Source organism: Sarcophilus harrisii, chromosome 2, assembly GCF_902635505.1.
Source record: "Sarcophilus harrisii chromosome 2, mSarHar1.11, whole genome shotgun sequence".
Taxonomy (NCBI): Eukaryota; Metazoa; Chordata; class Mammalia; order Dasyuromorphia; family Dasyuridae; genus Sarcophilus; species Sarcophilus harrisii.
The window spans coordinates 211,936,634-211,957,344 of NC_045427.1; the positions used below are offsets into that span (position 1 = coordinate 211,936,634).

The following is a 20,711-nucleotide window of genomic DNA, read 5'->3' on the forward strand; positions in this document are numbered from 1 at the left end:
AAATGGTCACCTCAGCACAAAGAGATAAACTTCCCATTCTTTCTTTTGAAAGTAACCGGAAACAAGTGAATTTCTTTAAAATTGTCATTGAAAGAAGCTCTGCTCATTGTGAAATAGGACTAATACTAATTAGTTCTCATTCTAAGGAATGAGTGCCAAGTCTCACATGTCTCTGTATGAACTATCTTTCAAGAGGCAAAATAAAGAGCACCATCCAGTAGAATAAAAGAAGTGAACTCTAGTATGAAGTGACACAGGATCCAGAATCCACAAAAGGTCTTGGAAAAATGTTTCCCTGAAAAGCTACTCCAACAGTGCTTGTGAACTGGAATACTATTCTACATTCAAACTATCTTACAGTGACAGGTATTTCTACAAGATAATTGCTAATTCCCCAAGAATTCCCAACTTTTTCTGGTTTAACATGACCATCATTTGACACCAATTTCTGGTTGATGTGACACTGAATTTGCATTCACCCCATTGCATCCAACTCTTCGACTTGGCAACTCCACCTATAAAGAACTTTAAGGCTGACAAAGGGCTTTACATTCATTCATTACCTCATTTGAGTCTCAAAATCACTCTGTAAGGTAGTTACAAGAGGCATTAACATTCTTATAAATGAGGAAACTGAAGTGTAGAGTTGCCTGTAATGACAGAACTATTAATAAAAGATGGGATTTGAACTCGGATCTTTTGGCCTCTTTAGTTCAACCCAGTATCTGCCATTACACACTGTCTTTGTTGCTAGATATCTGGTTTTAACAACTTTCACACCATGTTTGCAGAAAAAGCATTATCTTAAAAATCAGTCCTTTAGTTTAATTGACCTAACTTAACAACCTTAACAAAATTGCTTTTAATAGCTGCTTCATGGCACGTTTTTTAATAATACTATATTCTTTTGGCACAGATTTTAAAATATCTTCAATAATATCTCTATGGACTAAGTATTATTAATATGAAATTCCAAAACGAACTTTGAGATAGTCAAGCACAAACAATTTTAGATGGGAAGGCATCAGCTTAAATCAGCCTGGAAGTTGGCACTGATAGCTCAATAAGGTTTTGAACTCAACTTCTAACTGTTCAATCCCACAATATATACCAACATACTTTGCAGCCTAATGGAAAGGGAACTTCAGTCACAAGTCCAAGAAGCACCAAATTTGAGACATATCTGACCATTCATTAGTCATATTATCACAGTAGATACTAATTATATAGTACATAAATGATTTCATTTTAACTGGTCAAAGAAGGGCTATGTAAGGGTTTACCTATAATGTATTTTCTACAACTCAGGCCTAAAATTAGTTACTACTATGACAGATATATCACCATTAGCATTGTGATGTTTCATAAAAAATACCCTATCCTTGTTTTTCAGCTAAAATCATCTATGTATATAGATGACTTCAATAACTGCAGAAAAATATTTAAGAAACCATCCTTAATGATCATATTGAGTTACTATATCCAATCCACCTTATTCATCAAATCAGTTTTCTAAGTTTACAGGTTTATGAGGATGGATCTTTGGTTTTATTTTGCACACAGATAAAGTATATTATTTGTCCACAGCATTTAGGAAAACATTGATCTAGACCTATTCACGTCTAGGAACCTACAAGTTGGGTCACAGAATTTTTACTCTATTACTTACCTATAGATAACTGCTAAGGCCACAGAAAATATTTGGGATAGAAGAGAGAAGAGAATAAACATCTAATATGTTACTGTGGGAAGGAAGATATTATTTTTAGATGATGGTGATCTAAGCACATAATCTTTATAAGTAAAGATAAGTAAATATAAGTAAAAGCCTTTTGGGAAAAAAAATTGACCAGCAACCTTCTCCAGTTAAAATTACTTATGTCAAGATAGTCATCAGATTCAAATTACTGAGTTTTCTTCTCTTTACAACAGGGTTACTCCATCCACATGGTTAACTCTCATTAAATAAAATCCTCCTAAACATAAAAAAAAAAATTTAAACCACCTGAAATACTCCCATTCAACAGTCTTCTATTTGAATAGCAAGTCGATTACCCATGAGTCAGGCTCATAGAATCAAAAAAGACACTGGACAAATCCAGCCTTATTTTACAGATGAAAATAACTAGGCCCAGAGATGGGAAATCTTTGCTCTGACTTTGCCCAGTCAGAGATAATAGCAAAGCCAGTTAAGCTAATCAGTATGATCATTGATTGGGAGATCATAATCCAAACTAAACAATCTTGAAATTAAAGAGAATAATGGCTAGATCAAGTCCTTTAAGTTGCCTGGATCATGGAAAAATGACCCAACAAATAAGTGATAGGGGTTATTTCTATACTGTTCTTAACACCAATTTTAAAAAATTCTTCAACCAACTTAACAATGTGTCTAATACCTGACTGTCCTTAGAGGGAAGAAAGTTAAGACAATATGAAGAACTTCTGCCATCAAATGGATGATGTCTTCAATATGAGAAAGTCCAATGTCAGAGCTTTACTTTTTTATCCTCCCTCCAAACCTCCAGGTCATCTTTAAATCATGGACCTATAGACATCAGCTGCTATCCATAAAAATAAAACAAAGGCAAAAAGCTACTTGCTAGCAGTGTATTCCTAAAAACCCATGTTGCATAAATTTGCCGTCATTTCAGATACAATGGGCTGTTTATCAAAATCATCAGTACTTTGTACCATGAGTTCTTTCTAAATAAATATGGAATACCCTAATCCTGAGTACCCACTATAATACCCAAACCTGCCAAATTTTCTTAAAGCTGTAGCAATCCTTACATGTTAAAGAGTACTATTCACAACCAAAGGTGGATATGGGGAAATGATGATTAAACCAGTATCAGCAACTCCCTTTTACCCACTTTCTACACATAATCCTACCAACACAAAGACTACTGAAATCTCTAATATTGATACAAGCCTGTTTGAGTATGTGGGGCCATGAGTGCTCAACTAAAGGCTGATGTACAAGAAATACGTATCTTAAAGGCTTCTTGGCCCACTTTCTAATTAGGCCTTGGGAGCAAATGAAGGAAATGCTTATTTTCATGACAATTTCTACAGGTGCCAAGCTTTAATATCAGTGTTCCATCAAGGCCACTGGAAATTACAGCAAGCAATGAAGCTATGCTTCTCCTTGCCTTTTTAGCAGATACCACAAGACAAGCAACTGGATAAAGATGTACATTTATTCACTTTACAAAGAGAGTGGTGTTTGGTAGCCATAAAGAGCTCCATTTATAGACAAATAAGACTGTACATACAATATGTCCATGGCCAGCTCAAACTCACTCTGCCCAAGATGATAATGTGGCTCCAACTCAATAAGCAGAGCAAAAAGAGATTCTTGTTTGGCCACTGAGATTAAAAACTTCCTAACAAATATAATTGTTTTAAATATTCACAAGGAAAAAAAAAACACCTATCCACTTAGCCCACCCTTCCTGTTAGAAACCATGTTCTATGAATATCCCCCTATTTAGCCCTAAACTAGGTCCAAAATTTTCTTTTCAATTAAGTCACTGATAATTCTAAAATATTTTTTCAGAAAACAGAAATAAAAATATTGATTTACACATACATAAAAAAGCTTGAGTCCAATTTTTCTTTAAAAAAAAAAAATGGTCTCCAAACTTTGCCAAGCTTAGTTAATAGAAAGAGAAGAAAGCATTTAATTACTGTCATAAATATATTTTCCTTGGATGAGAAAAAAAAATCTGTTGCTAGGATGATCACCAATATTAACTGAAGCCAAAAGGAAGGAAAAATTGGTTTCTGTTCTAAAAATTTAATTGACGGTGGAAAGCTGAAGTGAATTCATTACTTCAGCAGCAACTGTGGGTGAATACCAAAGAACAGGGCGCAGACAGTTGGCATGTGCTTTAAGAATGAACATTGGATGGATCCCTAGTCATGTTCTAGTCACAGAGAACCGTTCATGGAGCTAGGATAATTGGTCATTTTGGCTTTTGAACTATCATAACTGTTTTTCTTTAAAATTACTTAAAATTTTTAAATTAGATTTTCTGGAGTTTTTGTTGTTTGGGAGGTGGGGTTGTTGTTGGTGGTGGAATGGGAGGGTAAGTCCAGTGACTGAGCCTGCCTGGTTCAGATTACTTTGGCCAATATTCCTAGAGATCAAAGGTGTTTTTCTAAAAACCTGCAATTATATCTATACTTTCACTTTTGTTATGCTTTTTCCTTCCACACAAAAAGGCAAATTTGGCTCATGCATAACTTCTTACCAAGTTTACTCAGGACAGGGTCGCATCTGGACCAGATTACATACCAACCTGCAATAAGAATGGATTCCTCCAAAGAACAGGTTGGGCTGTGGTTTTGGTAGGGGGATGGATGGGTTGGGGGGATAATTTCCTCATTTTTATTTAACTCAATTCTTGATATAACCAATCATTCCAGGACTTTATTATATTATAAAAATATAAGATATGTAGGACAATCGTGTCAGTATGTTGCAGAAAAATGTGTCTATTTACTGTGTAAAGTTTATTAACAATCGAAAGAAACATTCTTATTTACACAGTTAAGTTTGAGGTGAGAAGGACAAGGGGGGCTGGCATGGTGAGACCACCATTTTGAATTTGGAAAGGTGGGAGGGCCTTCTGCATTCTGCCACAGAGGTCAAACACAGAGACTGCCCTCTCCAGGAGAACATGGCAGCATTCAACAATGTGAGCCAAAGTTTATAGTTCTATTGGCCTATTTTTCCTTTCTTCTTCATTCTTCTTCACTTTCATTTTCTGGGTCCAAATCAGAATCTCCATTTATTTCTTTTTCAAGAGCCATTTCTTTCTCCTCACCATTTTCTGTGTCCTGATCTATTTCTTGTTCATCATCATCATCATCATCATCATCATCTTCATCATCATCATCTTCAACTTCATCCTTTTCACTTTCTTTCTCTTCTTCATCTTCCTCCCAATTTTCCTGATAAATTAAAAAGCAAAGGAAACATTCACAAAGGTCCTTATCAGTAGGGTAGCTGTATGAGAAGGCTAAAAATCATGATAGCAGAAATAGTTACTTACATCCGAATTTTTATCTGCCATTAATTCATCATCAGACTCCTCTTCGGAAGATTCTAAAAAACAAAATCTTTACTTAATTCCAAAAATATCTAAAACCCCACAAATACAGAATCTTATGTTTTGTTTCATAAAAAGCTTATCTAGCAAGAACGCTCATCAAATGACTATTTTTGACCAGATCTGTGAATTTATAATAAGGAAATTCCCTCTACCAATGCAGACTGGGCACCTTCTCTGCGACTCAGGATCTCAAAGAATTACTTGGGGCACTATTAAGAGATTACCTTTTCCAGGATCGGATGTGTTTGTCACTTCCTGACATGGCTAAACTTCTGATTTACTTTGCTCAAGCAACATTATTTAAATATTTCTTTTTTCTTTTCTTTCTTCTTTTTTTTTCTGAGGCAATTAGGATTAAGTGACTTGCCCACGTCACAGAGCTAGGAAGTGTTAAATGTTGGAGATCAGATTTGAACTCGGGTTCTCCAGACTTCAGGGCGGGTGCTCTATCCACTGCGTTACCTAGCTGCCCCATTATTTAAATATTTCAACAGAATTACATTTTACTGGACTTACAATTGCACTGGAATAAAGAATTCCTACTAAGGATATTATTTGTTCTCCTCCATAAGAATGTGAGCACCCTAGGGCAGAGACTTAGTGTGTGTGTGTGTGCATGTATGTGTAATTCCTTGTGATAAGTACAATGGCTGGAAAATAGTAGACACTTTGAAATATACTCACTGACTTGACTCTACCAAAGCAAGCCGCAGCTCTTCTGCAAATAAAAGTCTTAGAATTTTGCTTAGGACATTAACAGATTAAGTGTCTTACCCAGAGTTACACAGCTACTATGTATCAGAAGTAGGACTTGAGCAGAGATAACCTGATTCTAAGGCTGCTATTCTCTCCACTATGACACATTGTCCCCTTTTTTATTAGATATAAGATGCAAATGTTCTTAATGCCAAGGTCTCAATGCCTTCTGAAAATAATGCAACAAAAGAACCAAGTAAAATACTATATTAAAATTCAAGCTTTAAATAGAGAGCTCTGATAAAGTCCTTTAGCCTATGGGTTATAAAGATGCAATCTCTCCCCCCGCTCCCCCAAAAAGAGTTGTGTGATAATAGTTCCATATTTTCTCTTAAGACTTGGTTATCTTAAATGTGGAAATGTATATTGAAGAATTACATATATTTAACATATATTGGATTACTTGCTGTCTAGGGGAGGAGATGGGGAGGAAAGGAAATAAAAAAATTTGAAACACAAGATTTCTTCAAGGGGGATTGTTGAAAACTATCTTCACATGTTTTGAAAATAAAAAAGCTTTAATAATAATAATTTTTTAAAAAAGACTTGGTATTTTATACAGAGTTCTCACTGCAAAACTGAATTTAAGAGAAGCAAAATTGAAATGATGCTTTTTATAATGAAGAATGCAATATCAATCAAACTTCAAGTTCAATTCAAGTTTCCACTCCTTACCTTCCTCATAAACCAGTTTGGCTGTCTGCTCAGGTGGAGGCACACCTTGAGTTTTTTCAGATGCTGCCACCTAAAAGATGAAATATTAAGTGTGAAAGTCAGTCATAGCTTGGCTCCCTCTACCTTATCCATTAAAAAACCAAAAGATAGAGTAAAGGATCGTATTTTCAAAATTTCAATGACTGATGGTTTCTGTCAGTGTGCAGTCACTCATGCCCTACCACAACAGATCACACAACCAACAGAAATGACTTCCGAGAGCTGATGAGGCAAAGTTGGTGATAAGATTTATAAAATATGGCACAGCCACTTGCTTTCTGCAGAAAGAAACACAGCCTGAGTCATTGCTCCCTTATCAGGAATAGCTTTCAGAGAATTCCTGAAAGACCAGGCATACATTCAAATGTTTAAAAAAAAAAAAAAAAAAAAAGGGGGGGGGGGGGAACACTTCATAAAATTTATAGAAATTGGAGTAAAATATAACAGTGCTACCTTAAATTTCACACATCTAAGCACTCTTAGTAGTTTTGCTTTCCACAAAAAAATTCCAAGAATTTTGACAAACAGGACATTTCCTGAAAATTAAGACAGGATCTTTCTACTACTGTTTATTCCAAACTGACCTGGCATGTTTTATACTAAAACAAAGTAGGTATTTGTGAAAGGATAAAACAAATATATCCTCATTACTACCACATACAAAATCTTTCATCGTGGATTAAATGGGGATGTACATACCTGTGTAATAAGAAGGATGAGTTTTCCATGCAGTCGAGAGAGCTTCCTTAAGGTTTTGACTCTGCTCTCCATCAACTGGTATAACATTCCTAGCTGGGGTACCAAGTCAGGCAGCTAGAGGGAAAATGACCAAGTAGCACTTGTCTCATTTTGTATCAAGTGAACAGAAGCATAGAGAATTTCAGAGAGCATAAATCATTTCTTTTAAACAGTCCTGAAACAGAACTACTCTCTGAAGTGGGGGAAATTACCAGAGGGGGAAAAAAACCCATCTCATTTGCCTCTTCCTTAATCTTCTTTCCCCCACTTTAAGCCAGGTGTGAGTCAAGTGAGTCAAGTCAACAAATATGAAGCATTCCTTGACACATATATTCATAGTGTGCTTCAAAAGAAGTGATCCCTACTTTTAAAAGGCTTGTGTTCTAAAGAAGCAGGGGGTGACTTAGAATCAACTATCAAAGTATGGAGATGCAGGCTCCAAGTTCACAAACCACGGGGGAAGGAAAGCAAATTCAATTTTGATGAATAGTAATTTTGTTTAACAGTGATGTAAACTGAAGTTTTCATATGACATAAAGGATCAATTTCTTTTTGACAAAACTGAATACATTTTTAAAAAGTTTTCATCTGTGAAATGAAGATAACAGTAAGGATGTATTCCAAAGAGCTGTGAAGATCAAGGGAAAATATATACTTTCCAAATATAAGTACTTTCCAAATATTAAAATACTTTATTACTACAGTATCATTATTAATTGTGTGTGTGGTTACCAAGTATGAGATGAGGTCTGCTGAAGTTACTTACTGTGGACAGATAAGATGCATGTATAGTTAACACAGATTTTAACCATGGAACCATAAGCACAGCACTGGGGGGGAAAAAAAAGAAAGAAATTTTAAACCCCAGATGCAAAATAATTTGGCTATTTATATTGTTAAAGAGGCTATTTTGAGCTTTTACATACACTAGAAATTTCAGGAGAATATAATATTACTTCCTTTGTAAACATCAAATCTAGGTGAAGAATTATATTCCTCTTTGTTAAACTATCTAAAAAATAAAGTCGGGGCAAAGAACCATACCCTTTCCCATCTTCATTCTATTGCAATGCCTATTGCTGGTACAGTGAGGAGAGCACTAAGATGTGGTATCAGAAAGATCTGAGTTCAAACATTGTCTCAGATACTCACTAGCTAAGTGACCCTGGACAGATCATTTACCCCGTCTGCCTCAGTGGGATAATAACACCTACTTCACATGACAGTTGCAAAGATCTATTGAGATAATATGTAAAGCACTTGCCTGATATAATAGACAAAATAATGGGTTTTTAATGAGGGAGGAGGAAGAAAGAGAAGGAGAAACCAGTTGACAATTCATGTGCAAACATGTGCCAGAAAAACAAAGTCAAAGAATCTCAACAACAATAAATACAAAAAAGAATTTACTGCAAGTTAATACCATCAGCTACATTTTAATGGCAAGCAATACAAAATATTGGCAGGATTAATCTTATTAGCTCCAAACTAACTTTAAACTATTTAAAATCAAGATTACTCAGAGGAAAGCTGTTCTCCCTGCTTTTCTATTGGCATTCCTGTAGGGAGGCCATAAAAGGAAAGTGAAGGGCAGACCAAAATGATTGTTTCCTGATTTCTCAAAGAGCCACTGACTGGGCAAGCAGGGATGCATTCATATTTTTCCTTAGGCTATCCTTAAATTCTTAAAAGTGTCAATAGATATATCATTAAATTTTCAAGTGAATAAAGGATTAATTTTCAAAGACTTAGGGCAGTCACAAATGTGGATTAAGAAACACTGTGGTTACCTCATAATAGTATACACACATCAATAGCAAAAAAGATAAAACAGGTACCTCACCTATTTGGATGTCCTTGCAACCTCTTAGTAAGCTGGAAAGAAAAAAATTAATTAGAAACAATATTCAACATATGACTTTATAATTTCCAAAAATATCTATTCTGCAAATATATGTTGCAAAAATAAAGGAGAAATATGCCCAAATCTTGTCTACATTAGGAAATTTTTAATTTTACTTGTCAGTTTCCATAATGTTAACTTTTAATGGTAGCTTATTAAGAACATTTAAATACTAAGAATAAATCTCTAGTAGAGAGGGCTTTCTCTGGGAGGAGAATAGGTAGGAAATGACTGTCAAGGGGGAAAAAAAGGCATTAATAAAATGCTTAAAATTTTTTTAAAAACTACACCAATTCAAATTGTTTATTCTCACCACCTTATTCTCCTACATGTTATTTGTTGGAAAAGAAATTACATAAAAAACTCTTCCTGGGGCTATAATCAAAATTCTTCCTAAAAAATATTTCACCAATCCTAACAAGATTTAATATAAAGACTAAATCAACACACTAGTATATTCTCAGGTATTTGAAAATACCAATTTTAACGAGTATTCTTAATACTCTGCAAAATTATTTGTTAGTTACCATTAACTCCAAAGTCTGATGCCATTGGAAACTAATTTTCCCCCCTCCAAAGCTCACCTTAATATGCCTTTTAAAAACTGGATTTATGTGTTATTCAATTAAAATTCTCAAGTATGCCCAGGTTTTAAAAAAAAGAATCAATATAGAAAAAGCAATGTCAAAATGATTTTTTTCAATTAAAGCCTGTAAATCTAGGGACCATATGTCCAGTTGACATTTCTGCTAATAAACTAAAACACGCACAACATCTTACAGCAAGCAACCCAGCAGGGGAATGTTCACACAATTTGATCTTTGAGCAGAGTTCAAAAGCCTGAACTAGGAATCAGCAAACCTAACTAAAATTTGAGGCCCACCCAGCCTGCCACTTACTAGGTCAGTATGACTGCATATCACAACTACCTTGTTGTACAAGGTAAACCTTTTTAGGTTATAGTACTAATAATACTATCCAATAGTTGTAGTAGAAGAAAACAAATCATGCCTGGTTTTTTTTTTTTTTTTTTTTAAACACAAAAACATTGAATCTTACCTCATTTAATAAAGGAATAACAGCATACACTGGAATCCTTAACACTGTGTTTCTTATTAAGGTATCCTTTCTTGTTTGAAGTACTTTCTGTAAGTAAAGGATAGAAAATTATCCAGTAATACAAATAAAAAGAAGGTAAGGATGCAAAATCAGTGCCCTGAATTTGGAATCACAACACCTGGACTTAAGCCCTGGGACAAGCTCTTATGGATGGTGTGACCTCAGGCAAGCCTTTCTGAGGCTGTTTACTACTTTCATGAAATCTCATCAAGATGATAGGGTTGAAAGATCTACTCAATAATCTCCAGTACTCCTGAATGGCTCCTGTTGGCACTCAAAGCACTTCATAACCTTGACCCCTCCTACCTTTCCAGTCTTCTTGCAGTCAACTCCTCAGCATGTCCTCTTTGATCCAGTAACGTTGTCTCCTGTTTCATGAACCTCTAGGTACTGCCTCCCTCCTCAACTCTGCCTATAGACCTCCCTAGCTTGCTTTAAGTCCCAACTAAACTAAACACCTTTTATAGGTGGTTTAATACTCTTAATTCCAGTGTCTTTTGGCTTGGAAATTTCCTGTTTATTCCACTCATTTTGTACATAGCTATTTACAAGTAGTCTCTCCCACTAGATTGTAGACTCACTGAGGACAGGAACTGTCTTGCCTCTTAGTATCCCTAGTGCTTTAGCATGGTGCCTAGCACTAGTAGGCACTTAATAAATGTGTACTGACTGATCCATATAGTTGAACTACTTCTCAGAGAGTATCTAGTTTATCCTCTATAGTCCTTTCAGTTTACAGATGAAAATACTAAAGTCCAGAGAGGTTAAAGTAAAAATGAGATTTGAGAATCTAGATCTACTGACTAGACCAGTGCTCTTCCTCCTGCCTTCTATGAGAACTCCATCTAAATAAGAATTCCATCGTGCCCAGATCATGATATACTTCTTTTTTCCCCCTGAGGCAAATGGGGTTAAGCGACTTGCCCAGAATCACTATGAAGTGTTAAGTGTCTGAGGCCAGATTTGAACTCAGGGTCTCCTGATTTCAGGGCTAATGCTCTATCCACTGCACCATCTAGTTGTCTCCATGATATACTTTTTATCCCAAAGTGACAGAGTGAAAAGACTGATAATCAGGAACTTATACTGTTCTGGACCCTAATATATTCCTCTACAAGATGAAGGCACTGATCACGTGAAGTAAAGCGCATTAGACCTGAAGTCAAGCCTACATGTATATATTATATTTCTGATGACAACATAAGATGGATAGAGTCAAGCATTCACTATTTGACAGTAAACAACATTTAGTCACATAAGTGATTGAAAAGTGTACACTAAACAAGAGCTAATTGTTTGATCATAAAACACAGTTGACCCTTAAGCTACAAAAAGTTCTACCACAAGATGTGGGAGGAACCTGGACCAAGATGTTTCTTGTGTGCTCAAGATTATGCAAGATATGCAACAACAGAAAATTTATGTGCATATTCTGGTATTGACATAGTCAGTTGCTGATACTGGTTAATTTTGCTTAGTTCCTCAGCTTTTCCCTAGTTACAAGGAAAGAATTAAAGGGGAGATGGCTATATATGGAAACAACTGTGATACAAAACATCAATAAAACCTAAAAATAAGATAGATCCACAGCAAAAACTTTGTCCAACTGAACAAGAACAGATGTATCATTCCCAAAGCTATTCTCCACTTTAATAGAACATGCTACTAGAAAAAACTTCCCTTAAAGCTTATGAGGTACACCTGATGATTTTGTTTATAACTGACATTTTTGCAGGTTGCACCAAACACCAAGATCTATAAAATCTCCTCAATGAGATTGCTTTTTAAATGGTTAGTTGAACAATCCATGTAGGGGAAAAAAAGCAAGAATAAACTCACTGCATGGATTACATTCAGTAAATCTATTCAGAGCACAACCTTTGTTAGAGAGGAAGCAAGGCAGGGCCAAGAAACTTGGTAAAAAATATAAACTGCGAGACAATTATGTGGGTAATTTCATGGCACTTTCCATCACCCCAAATGCTACTTGATACAAAATAAGGCTTATACAATGTTACAAGCACAGAATATATCATGCTTAAATCATACACCAACACACACACACACACACATTTATTTATTTATTTAAGGTCTCCTGAACCCTAATCCTAACCTGATCATGTACTTCAGACAAGGATATCCCAGGCTAGCTAATGGACATCAAGACATGATAGCGCCACCTCTCACTCCCACCAGAATCTTGAGACATTAAAAAAGCAATGGGAAAAAATTTTCTACAACATTGGATAGTAGCTCCTCTATGGAAGACATGGGTGAAAAGATCAACAAAACTGAATCAATGAAAGAATTACACAATTTAATCCATTAAAACACATGTGCATATACGCAGACACACATGTACATGTGCCACATTATACCAGCCAAAACACTTTTTAGAGCTAGAGGATATGATCTCAAAAGAAAGTTCATGAATCACTGGCAACTGTGTTACCTATTTTAAATCTGTTCAAAACCAACAAGTAACACTTACATTTAACATATAGCAGTCATTACTTTCTAGGCCTTGCACTAGAAGAACAGGATAGCTGTCCGCCTTCAGGTCCCCTTTTCTTTTTTCTTTCATGGTGTCTATGTCCATTGCTCCCAATCGCTCTTCAATGCTGATTTGCTGAATGAATAAAAACAGAGGTTAAAGCATGTTCTACTCCACTATTCATGCACACAGAGCCACTAAAATAAAGTGTTGTCATTTTTCCTTTGTCCATGTGCTCAGATGTAAGAGTTAACAAGGAACAACTGTCACACACCCTTCCCCAAAAGAAAAACTCTTTCCTATTATACTCAAAATTCATTATAGTGACTAATGTATGCAACAAAAATATCCATAATATACATTTTTTTTTCTTTTGGTTAAAGAGCTATGATCATTGTGTACAAGGAGGGATGACCAAATGTGCTTTTCAGATAAAACACTATTAGTTATTCTCAAAACATCAATATTTATTAACAGAAAAAAGTATGTCTGTGATATGCCCTTCATCCAATCAATCAATTTCCCAGATGTGATGATGCTAACAACTCTAAAATAACTCATTCATTTTCTGTTCTGTTCTCCCTCCATTACAACTTGCCTGACTGATATATGACATTAGCTTCCAACAAAAACTTGATTCCAACCTCAGTTCTCTCTAATTCATATTCACAAATTCTTTTCCCTTACAAGCAAATCTGATTAGGTCAGCCATTAATACATTCAATACTTTTAAAATCTAGGCAAATGAAACTATCTACAAATAAAAACTATACACAAGGCACTCCACAATTTGAGACCACAATAAGAACAAAGTTTCTATCAATATTCTCCTCTCCATATATTCCACATATGAACCAAAGGCTCTTGAACTGAGCAGATATTCAACTGAACTGACTGTTACATAACATGCATGCATACACATTTGTATACATGTATCTCTATTTGAATCTATGTGTTTGGAAAAGCTACATATTTTTTACGATATACCTTATATGTTTCTATTTCCTCTATAAAATCTTTCCTTGATTACTCAGTTAAGAACTCATTCCTTCTTTCTTAGACATCACAAAAAGTATTTAGTACCACTCACTTGAGATCTATCTTGTATATAGTACTTTGCATGTTATACCTGAGGGCTGAGCCCATGTATTCATCATCCTCTTCCTTGGCTCTAGCTAGAAAACTGCCTACAAGATGAACTTAATGTTACATAATGAAATAGTTGAGAGAGCCTTAAAATGGGTGTCAGAAAGGCCTAAGTTCAAATTCTAATTAGCCATTAGCTCTGTGATAGTGGGCAAATCCTTTAACTTCTCTATGACTGTGTATTCATACACTGCAACATCAAAAGGCTGGACTAAATGCTCCTTTAGCCTCTCAATCTATGATCCTGGGACTATAAAAGCCAGACATGCTCAGACAGCCAAGAGAAAGGCATCATTGGATCTCAGCAAAAAGCGAAACCAGATTGAAATCATCACAGCAAGTATTGGCTTTTATTTAACTCTGTAACGTAGAAAACATCCTGATGATTACACATACACATTCCCATTCCAGCTGCTGTGTCAAGAAAAAACTAAAGTCATATTTCTAACCCCAAACTGGTCCAAAGCAAAGGTCATTTTCTATCTTTTTTGGAATTACATTTCAAAATATAATACAGGAAAATAAAACTGACAGCAGCAATAGCCTGACAAATTTCTAAAGGATTTAAGACTTAGATGCTATTTAAGTATGATGATACCTCCCATTATCTGTCTTTATAGAAAAACAGAACAACAACAAAAAAATCTAAAACAAATTAGACCTAGTATGTGGTACCAAAGGGGTTTTTAGCCCCTTTATAGGTTTCAAAGGTGACATAAATAATGACTACTAGACACTCCATTCTCTCTGCAAAATCTTATCATTTTAAATAAAATGAAGAATCATTTGAGCGAACCACCCCATTTGATATCCTGATCTTCAATTACCTCATTCTCCTTTAATCTCTTTTTGCTTTCTGTTTTTTCTGTCTCCAATGTAGCTTTCATGGCTGCATGATGTCCAGGAATTCCAGGGCCTAAAACTTTGGCTTCTGAATTCATCACTGGTGTTTTTACCTATAGAATTGGAAACAGTGTTAAGAGAAGCAGGGGGAAAAACCCATGACTCAATTACTTTCCCCAGACAGTTTAAATCAGCAAAAGATATGATTACAAAAGGATGAAGTACACTACAAATATCTGATATTTGAATTAAGTTCATTATGATTAGTTTCTCTCTAAAAACTTTTTTAAATTAATATGGCAGTTTCTTCCTAATCTAACAAATTCTAATCCTGATTAAAGACTCAAATTAGGTGATAAATTAATTTTCCTAGAGAAATATGCAGATGTTAATTAAATCACCTAAAAACAAGTTTATTGACTATTAAAAATGACATATTTATTGAGCTTAATTTTTAATTCTATTACTGATTTAGTTTATAAAGAAGTTTCAAGTAGCTTCATTACATTAAGAGGAATCTTCCTTTATAAAACTTACCATTTGAAGACATAGCCGATTACCTCACCAAATCTACCTAAATGATATGCTAGGATTGCTCAGACAGCCAAGAGAAAAGCATCACCTCTGAAATTCAGTCACAAGCGAAACCAAATGGAAGTCATCACAGCAATTCCCAGCTTTTATGTTTTGTTTTCTGAAGTGTACCAAACTGGTTCTGGTATGACTATAGTTGCCTCAAGTTTTTAATCCAAAACAAAAAATGTCATGTTCTCTCAACCTTTTTTCCCCTCTCCAATTCCAGTGAGATTAACAGCACATTAAAATCTACATGACTTTAAATCCCATATGCCATTAATTCATTAGATAATATCTTTAATAATCATCATTTTTTCAAAGATTCAAGTATTTTCAGATGTATCTCCTTATTCATATTTATACTCATCTTACAGAAAGAAATCACAAAATTATCTTTAACCCCAATTCAATAACCCCTAACGTCTTTACAAGCATGGGACACAACTGGAGTTGTGACTTGCCCCAGGTCACAATTAAGTGCTTGATCCAGATTTGAACTCATGTCCTCTTGTTACTATATTCACTGACTTTACTCTATTCACTATATCCCTTACCTTTACATTATTCAAATGAGTTAACATTTCATAGATAGCTTCCATTTAGTCAACAGTTTGGGCACTCCCCCCTTCCCCAAAGTAAGTGAACTATTAATATTTGCCTAAAGCAAAATTACTCCAAGGCAAAGACGCACCTGTATAGAATGGAAAGGTTCTTCAATCATTTTTAGGAATATAGCAACTCAAAAATCTTTGAAAGAGGAATCAGAAAAGCCATAGAAAAACGTTAAGGTGAGTCAAAAAGATGTCTTACAAAATTAAAATATTGAGGTTATTTCAAATAATGCTAGAAAAATATAAATAGGAAACCCTTCAATCAGTCATAAAACTCAGAAAGGGATTTCAAAGTATATGGCATATGCTGAAGTAATTAGTAGTGTAAAAAATGTAAATTTCAAGTTGCCTTTTGATCATTACCCCGTAGAATAAAAATAGATAGTATGAATACAGCTCTATGGTTCAACTGGGTTTCCTTGTTTGCTGTAACAATAATTGCTTAAGACAACTGACCACTGGAACATTAACTGAGATGCTGAACTGAATAGTATTAAAGCAAAAAACAAATTATATATTATAAAGGAGAAGCAATCGGATCAGTTACCTAACAAGTAGCAGCATATTCTGTGCACTGTACTGTGGGAGGCCATGAGGGACACATTTCAAATGAAAAAACTCCCTGATGGGAAGGAATTTACAATCTTAACAGGAAAGACAAAAACTGTATTAACAAATACCAATGAATATAAAAAAGTAAAAGAGTGGAAATGCCTTAGTTATATCAAGAAAAGCTGTATGTAGTACAAGTGCTTAAGCTAAGCTATGAGGGAGAGTGAGTGCTTAAAGAGGCCAAAAAGGGATGAAGAGCATTGAGTAAAGATAGAGGGAAAGATACATGCTATGTCAGTGAGGCTCATAAAGACAAGATGGAGTCAGAGTCTAAAGGAGTTTAAAAGCTAAATGAAAGGGCTTAACATTTATCTTAGAACATGGAATTCCTGGAGTTGATTAAGGAGGGGATTCACATAGACAGATCTGCACTTAAACACAGAAGCAGTATGGAAGAAAAAGTGGAGACCAATTAAACAGTCACTGAAATTATAAAGTGAAAGACGATGAAGACCTGAATTAAAATGGCAGTTGTAACTGGAGAGAAGAGATCAGGTTTCAGAAAGGCTGAGAAGGTAGAAATGGCAAAATGTGGCAAGTGACTGGATATGGGAGGGGGTTAAAAGAGCTGAAGTCCAAGATATTAATTAAGTTACTTATCCAGGAGTCCAGAAAGTATCTTTGAAAGAAAGAGTGAGGAAGGGAAGGGTAATGGGATCTGCAGGGAAGCTGCATGAGGATAGTAAAAAGAATCCAGACATAGCATAGAGAGCAAGGACACCCCATTCTACCTGCCCTTCGCCTCCCCATCTCCATGGCATGAGTGTTAAGAGAAATTGCAGGGCAATGCTACAGAAGATGATCAATGAAGAGGTGATGCAGTGGTAAAGCTAGGTCTCAATGAGGCTAGTGGATGGAATGAATGAAAGGGAAGAAGGAAAGCCTACTCTCACTCAGTGGGAGGTAGGGCTGGTCAGGAATGTGGGTAAAACAAAGAGAACAGCAGGGGGATTGGGACCTTTTGCTCCCATGTGGGAAGGGACAATTAATATGGGAGTTGAGACAAATGGGAGCTGGGAAATTATTCAGTCTCTATACGGTATTGTTGCTGGGAAAGGTTAGGGACATAGAGCCCACTTTTTCCTGTGATTCAGGAGTGGTGTAAAACAAATGGAAATTGGAATTGTTTCATTACTATTATTTGTGCTCCCAGCAACTAATGGAATACCCAACATATAATAAACAGCTTAACCAATGATTATGATATACTGATTCATTAAATCGTTTACTTGAAGCCATTCCCAAAAATGATACTATATTCACTCACCTTTGTTACAGCTACTCCTATTTTTGGAGTCCAACAATTAATATCTCTTATCAGACACATATGAGGTTCTTTGGAATGCAAAGACTGGAACAGGAAAAAGAGTAAAAAATTAATTTCAGACATAATCAATTACAAAAATTAAGTATATATACCAATGTATACACATCAATAAGTATATATATTAAAAGATCAGACATGTCTTGTAAAAAAATCAATATTTCTGGTCATAAAAAATTATGGACAAAGAACCCTTTAATGCTAAAGAGCTCAATTTAGAAAAAAATCTTATTTGTCTCTCAAAATCCCATATATCATACTACATACTCCTCTTTTTTTATACACAATAACATTAATTAGTGGGCCTTTACTATAGCTACAATTACCAGCCACTGATTTTTAAAAAGTACTCTTGCAATAATAGCATGCTCATAACAGCTCATCAGAAGTCTTCAAAGAAAATTAAGTTAAAAAAATTAAATCATTACATTATCCATTACATAGCCATCCACAGAAATTCAATGTTTGCTAGTAGTATACATAGTGATAAAATTCCAAAATAAAACTCTCCACCAATTCAAATTCTTTAAGATTTACTTCCCCACTTCAAAAGAGCTACCTACTAGAAATTAATCTTTTAAAAAACCAAGCAGACTAAAATGCCACATTAAAATCTTTTTCACCCTTAAAAACATAATTTTCTATTAATTATAGATCTACCTACCACTCTTTCAATAGCTGGCTGCAAAAGACTGCCATATACAAGTAGCAAAGACTGCTTATCTGAACAAAAAGCTGCTGCTAGAATTGGGATAGGACTAGGTGTTGATTCTTTATCTTTCCCAGATGTTGCAATCTGAATAGTGCAATTCGAAGTCAAAGGCTTTTTGCAGTATCTAGAAATGAAAAAACTCAGATGTGACCAAATCACTTGAGATTTAAATAGTCGATTCAAACTTAATATTAAAATACCCTAATAAAGTAAAAACCAGAGGGAGAGGGAACAATGAATATCTACATAATCTGTGATCATCACAACTACACCAACTTTCTGTACCACCGTCTATAAAACAAAGGAACAGAATCATGCTGTTTACAAGGTCCAGAGATCCATATAGATACACTGCAGGTTACTCCATGAATAATATATCAAAAGAGAATATAAAGAATGTACTTTGAAAACTTAATACCAAAAAACATCATGAAAACATCTAATTGAAATCTAATGAAAATTTAATTAATGGTACCCCCTGTGGGAAGATCTCAGAAATCCAAAAATGTGCTGACACAATTCTGTGTTCCCTTTAAAGGTTTTCATTTTGGTTTATAATTCAACTCATAAAAATTCTATCTACCATGTGCAAGACACTGTATAATCCAAGAAATGCCAATAAAATTAAAAAAAAAAAAAAAAAAAAAAAAAAAGGTAGTAAGCGCACTACCTTCAAGAAATAATCTAATAGAGGGTAGGCTGAATCATGTAGAAAACTAAATATGATACAAGACAAAATAGGGAAAGTGTCAAAATGAGGTATATACAGGGTGCCCTGAAAAAATTTAGGGAGATGATTTTTGCTTGCAAGAGGAAAAAAAAAGGGGAAGTTTAGTAGGGGATCAGGAAAGCTTCATAAATAATCTTTTCATATGGAGATGACTACAATTACAGTGGGAATGCAAAGACACAGATATAGGAAACACTACAGAATCAGAAACCATAGACTTGAAAATTAATTGGATGGGAGAAGGACAAGGGGAGAGAAAAAACTGATTCAGTGACAGAATCGAGGGCTACCAACAGAGAGAGATGAAAGAAAATAAAAGAAAATGACACATGAAGGATTTGATCTATGAATTGTCTAGCCATTCTGGAAACCAATTTGGAACCATGTGCATCAAATTATTGAAATGTGAGTTATTCATTTATATCAATCATATCTTCTTCTTTCCCACGAATACCCCAGATGGGGTCTCAAAGATACTGAAGTGACTTGCCATTTCCTTCACCTTATTTTAGAGATGAGGAAACTGAGGCAGAGTTAAGTAACTTGCCCAGGCTCACACAGCTACTAAGTATCCAGAATCAAATTTGAGTCCAGTTGCTCTATGCACTGCATTATCTAGTTGTTTCAGTCATACAACTATGACACTTACAGCTCAAAGAAATAAAGAGGAAAAGGATCTATATGTACAACAAATATTTTTAACAACTCTTTTCGTGGTAGTCACAAATTGGAAATAAGGAAGTTACTAGGGAAAGGCTAAAAATAATTTGTGGCATATAAATGTAATGGAGTATCATTGTGCTATAATGATAAAATGTGACAATTTCAGAAACAACTGAGAATAAATGCAAAGTAAATAGTTGGAACAATTTGTACAATACAATTTTAGAGAAAAACAATTGTGAAAAGACTTTGGAACTATGATCAACACAATGAAAAATCACGATTCCAAAAGAATGAAGATGAAACACAACTTTAACTGTTAACAAAGAGGTGACAAACTTAAAATGCCAAGACACAAAGTTAATGTGGGAGTGAGTTTTGTTGAATCATGCAGTTATGCACTCGACTGTTTTCTGTGTTTACTCAATGAGGAACAAAGGGAAACCATGATGGGAAGGAGTAATGGGAGGAAAATAAATTTTTTTAAAGGGGAAAAAAAGAATGATTATAGTGAAAAAAATCAGTAAACAAAAACTTTTAAGAACTTTTTTTTTTAAAGTAAAAGGAAGTTGGCCTGCAGTTTCTTTTTCTTTTCTTTCTTTTTTTTTTTTTTGGTGGGGAAAAAAGAGGAGTAGAAATGGGGAGGT

General features: G+C 34.9%; 1 protein-coding gene and 2 non-coding genes across 3 annotated transcripts in view; all 3 read right to left on the bottom strand.

The window, feature by feature from the left end:
* Window positions 1-4,490: 4,490 nt before the first annotated feature.
* Window positions 4,491-20,711, bottom strand: part of WDR43 (WD repeat domain 43) — a 39,281-nt gene continuing 23,060 nt past the window's right edge. The window contains exons 8-18 of the mRNA XM_003757807.3: window positions 18,624-18,795; window positions 17,903-17,986; window positions 14,821-14,949; window positions 12,845-12,982; window positions 10,294-10,380; window positions 9,175-9,206; window positions 8,098-8,161; window positions 7,293-7,406; window positions 6,555-6,624; window positions 5,064-5,116; window positions 4,491-4,962 (exon numbers count right to left, since the gene is read on the bottom strand). Coding sequence (XP_003757855.1) covers window positions 4,753-4,962; window positions 5,064-5,116; window positions 6,555-6,624; window positions 7,293-7,406; window positions 8,098-8,161; window positions 9,175-9,206; window positions 10,294-10,380; window positions 12,845-12,982; window positions 14,821-14,949; window positions 17,903-17,986; window positions 18,624-18,795 — 1,153 coding nt within the window. The 3' untranslated portion in view covers window positions 4,491-4,752. The remainder of the gene's footprint in view (window positions 4,963-5,063; window positions 5,117-6,554; window positions 6,625-7,292; window positions 7,407-8,097; window positions 8,162-9,174; window positions 9,207-10,293; window positions 10,381-12,844; window positions 12,983-14,820; window positions 14,950-17,902; window positions 17,987-18,623; window positions 18,796-20,711) is intronic.
* LOC111718607 lies at window positions 14,259-14,333 on the bottom strand. The gene has a single exon (XR_002769126.1). It is a non-coding gene; the product is annotated as a small nucleolar RNA SNORD53/SNORD92 (small nucleolar RNA).
* LOC111718605 lies at window positions 15,429-15,506 on the bottom strand. Its single transcript, XR_002769124.1, has one exon. It is a non-coding gene; the product is annotated as a small nucleolar RNA SNORD53/SNORD92 (small nucleolar RNA).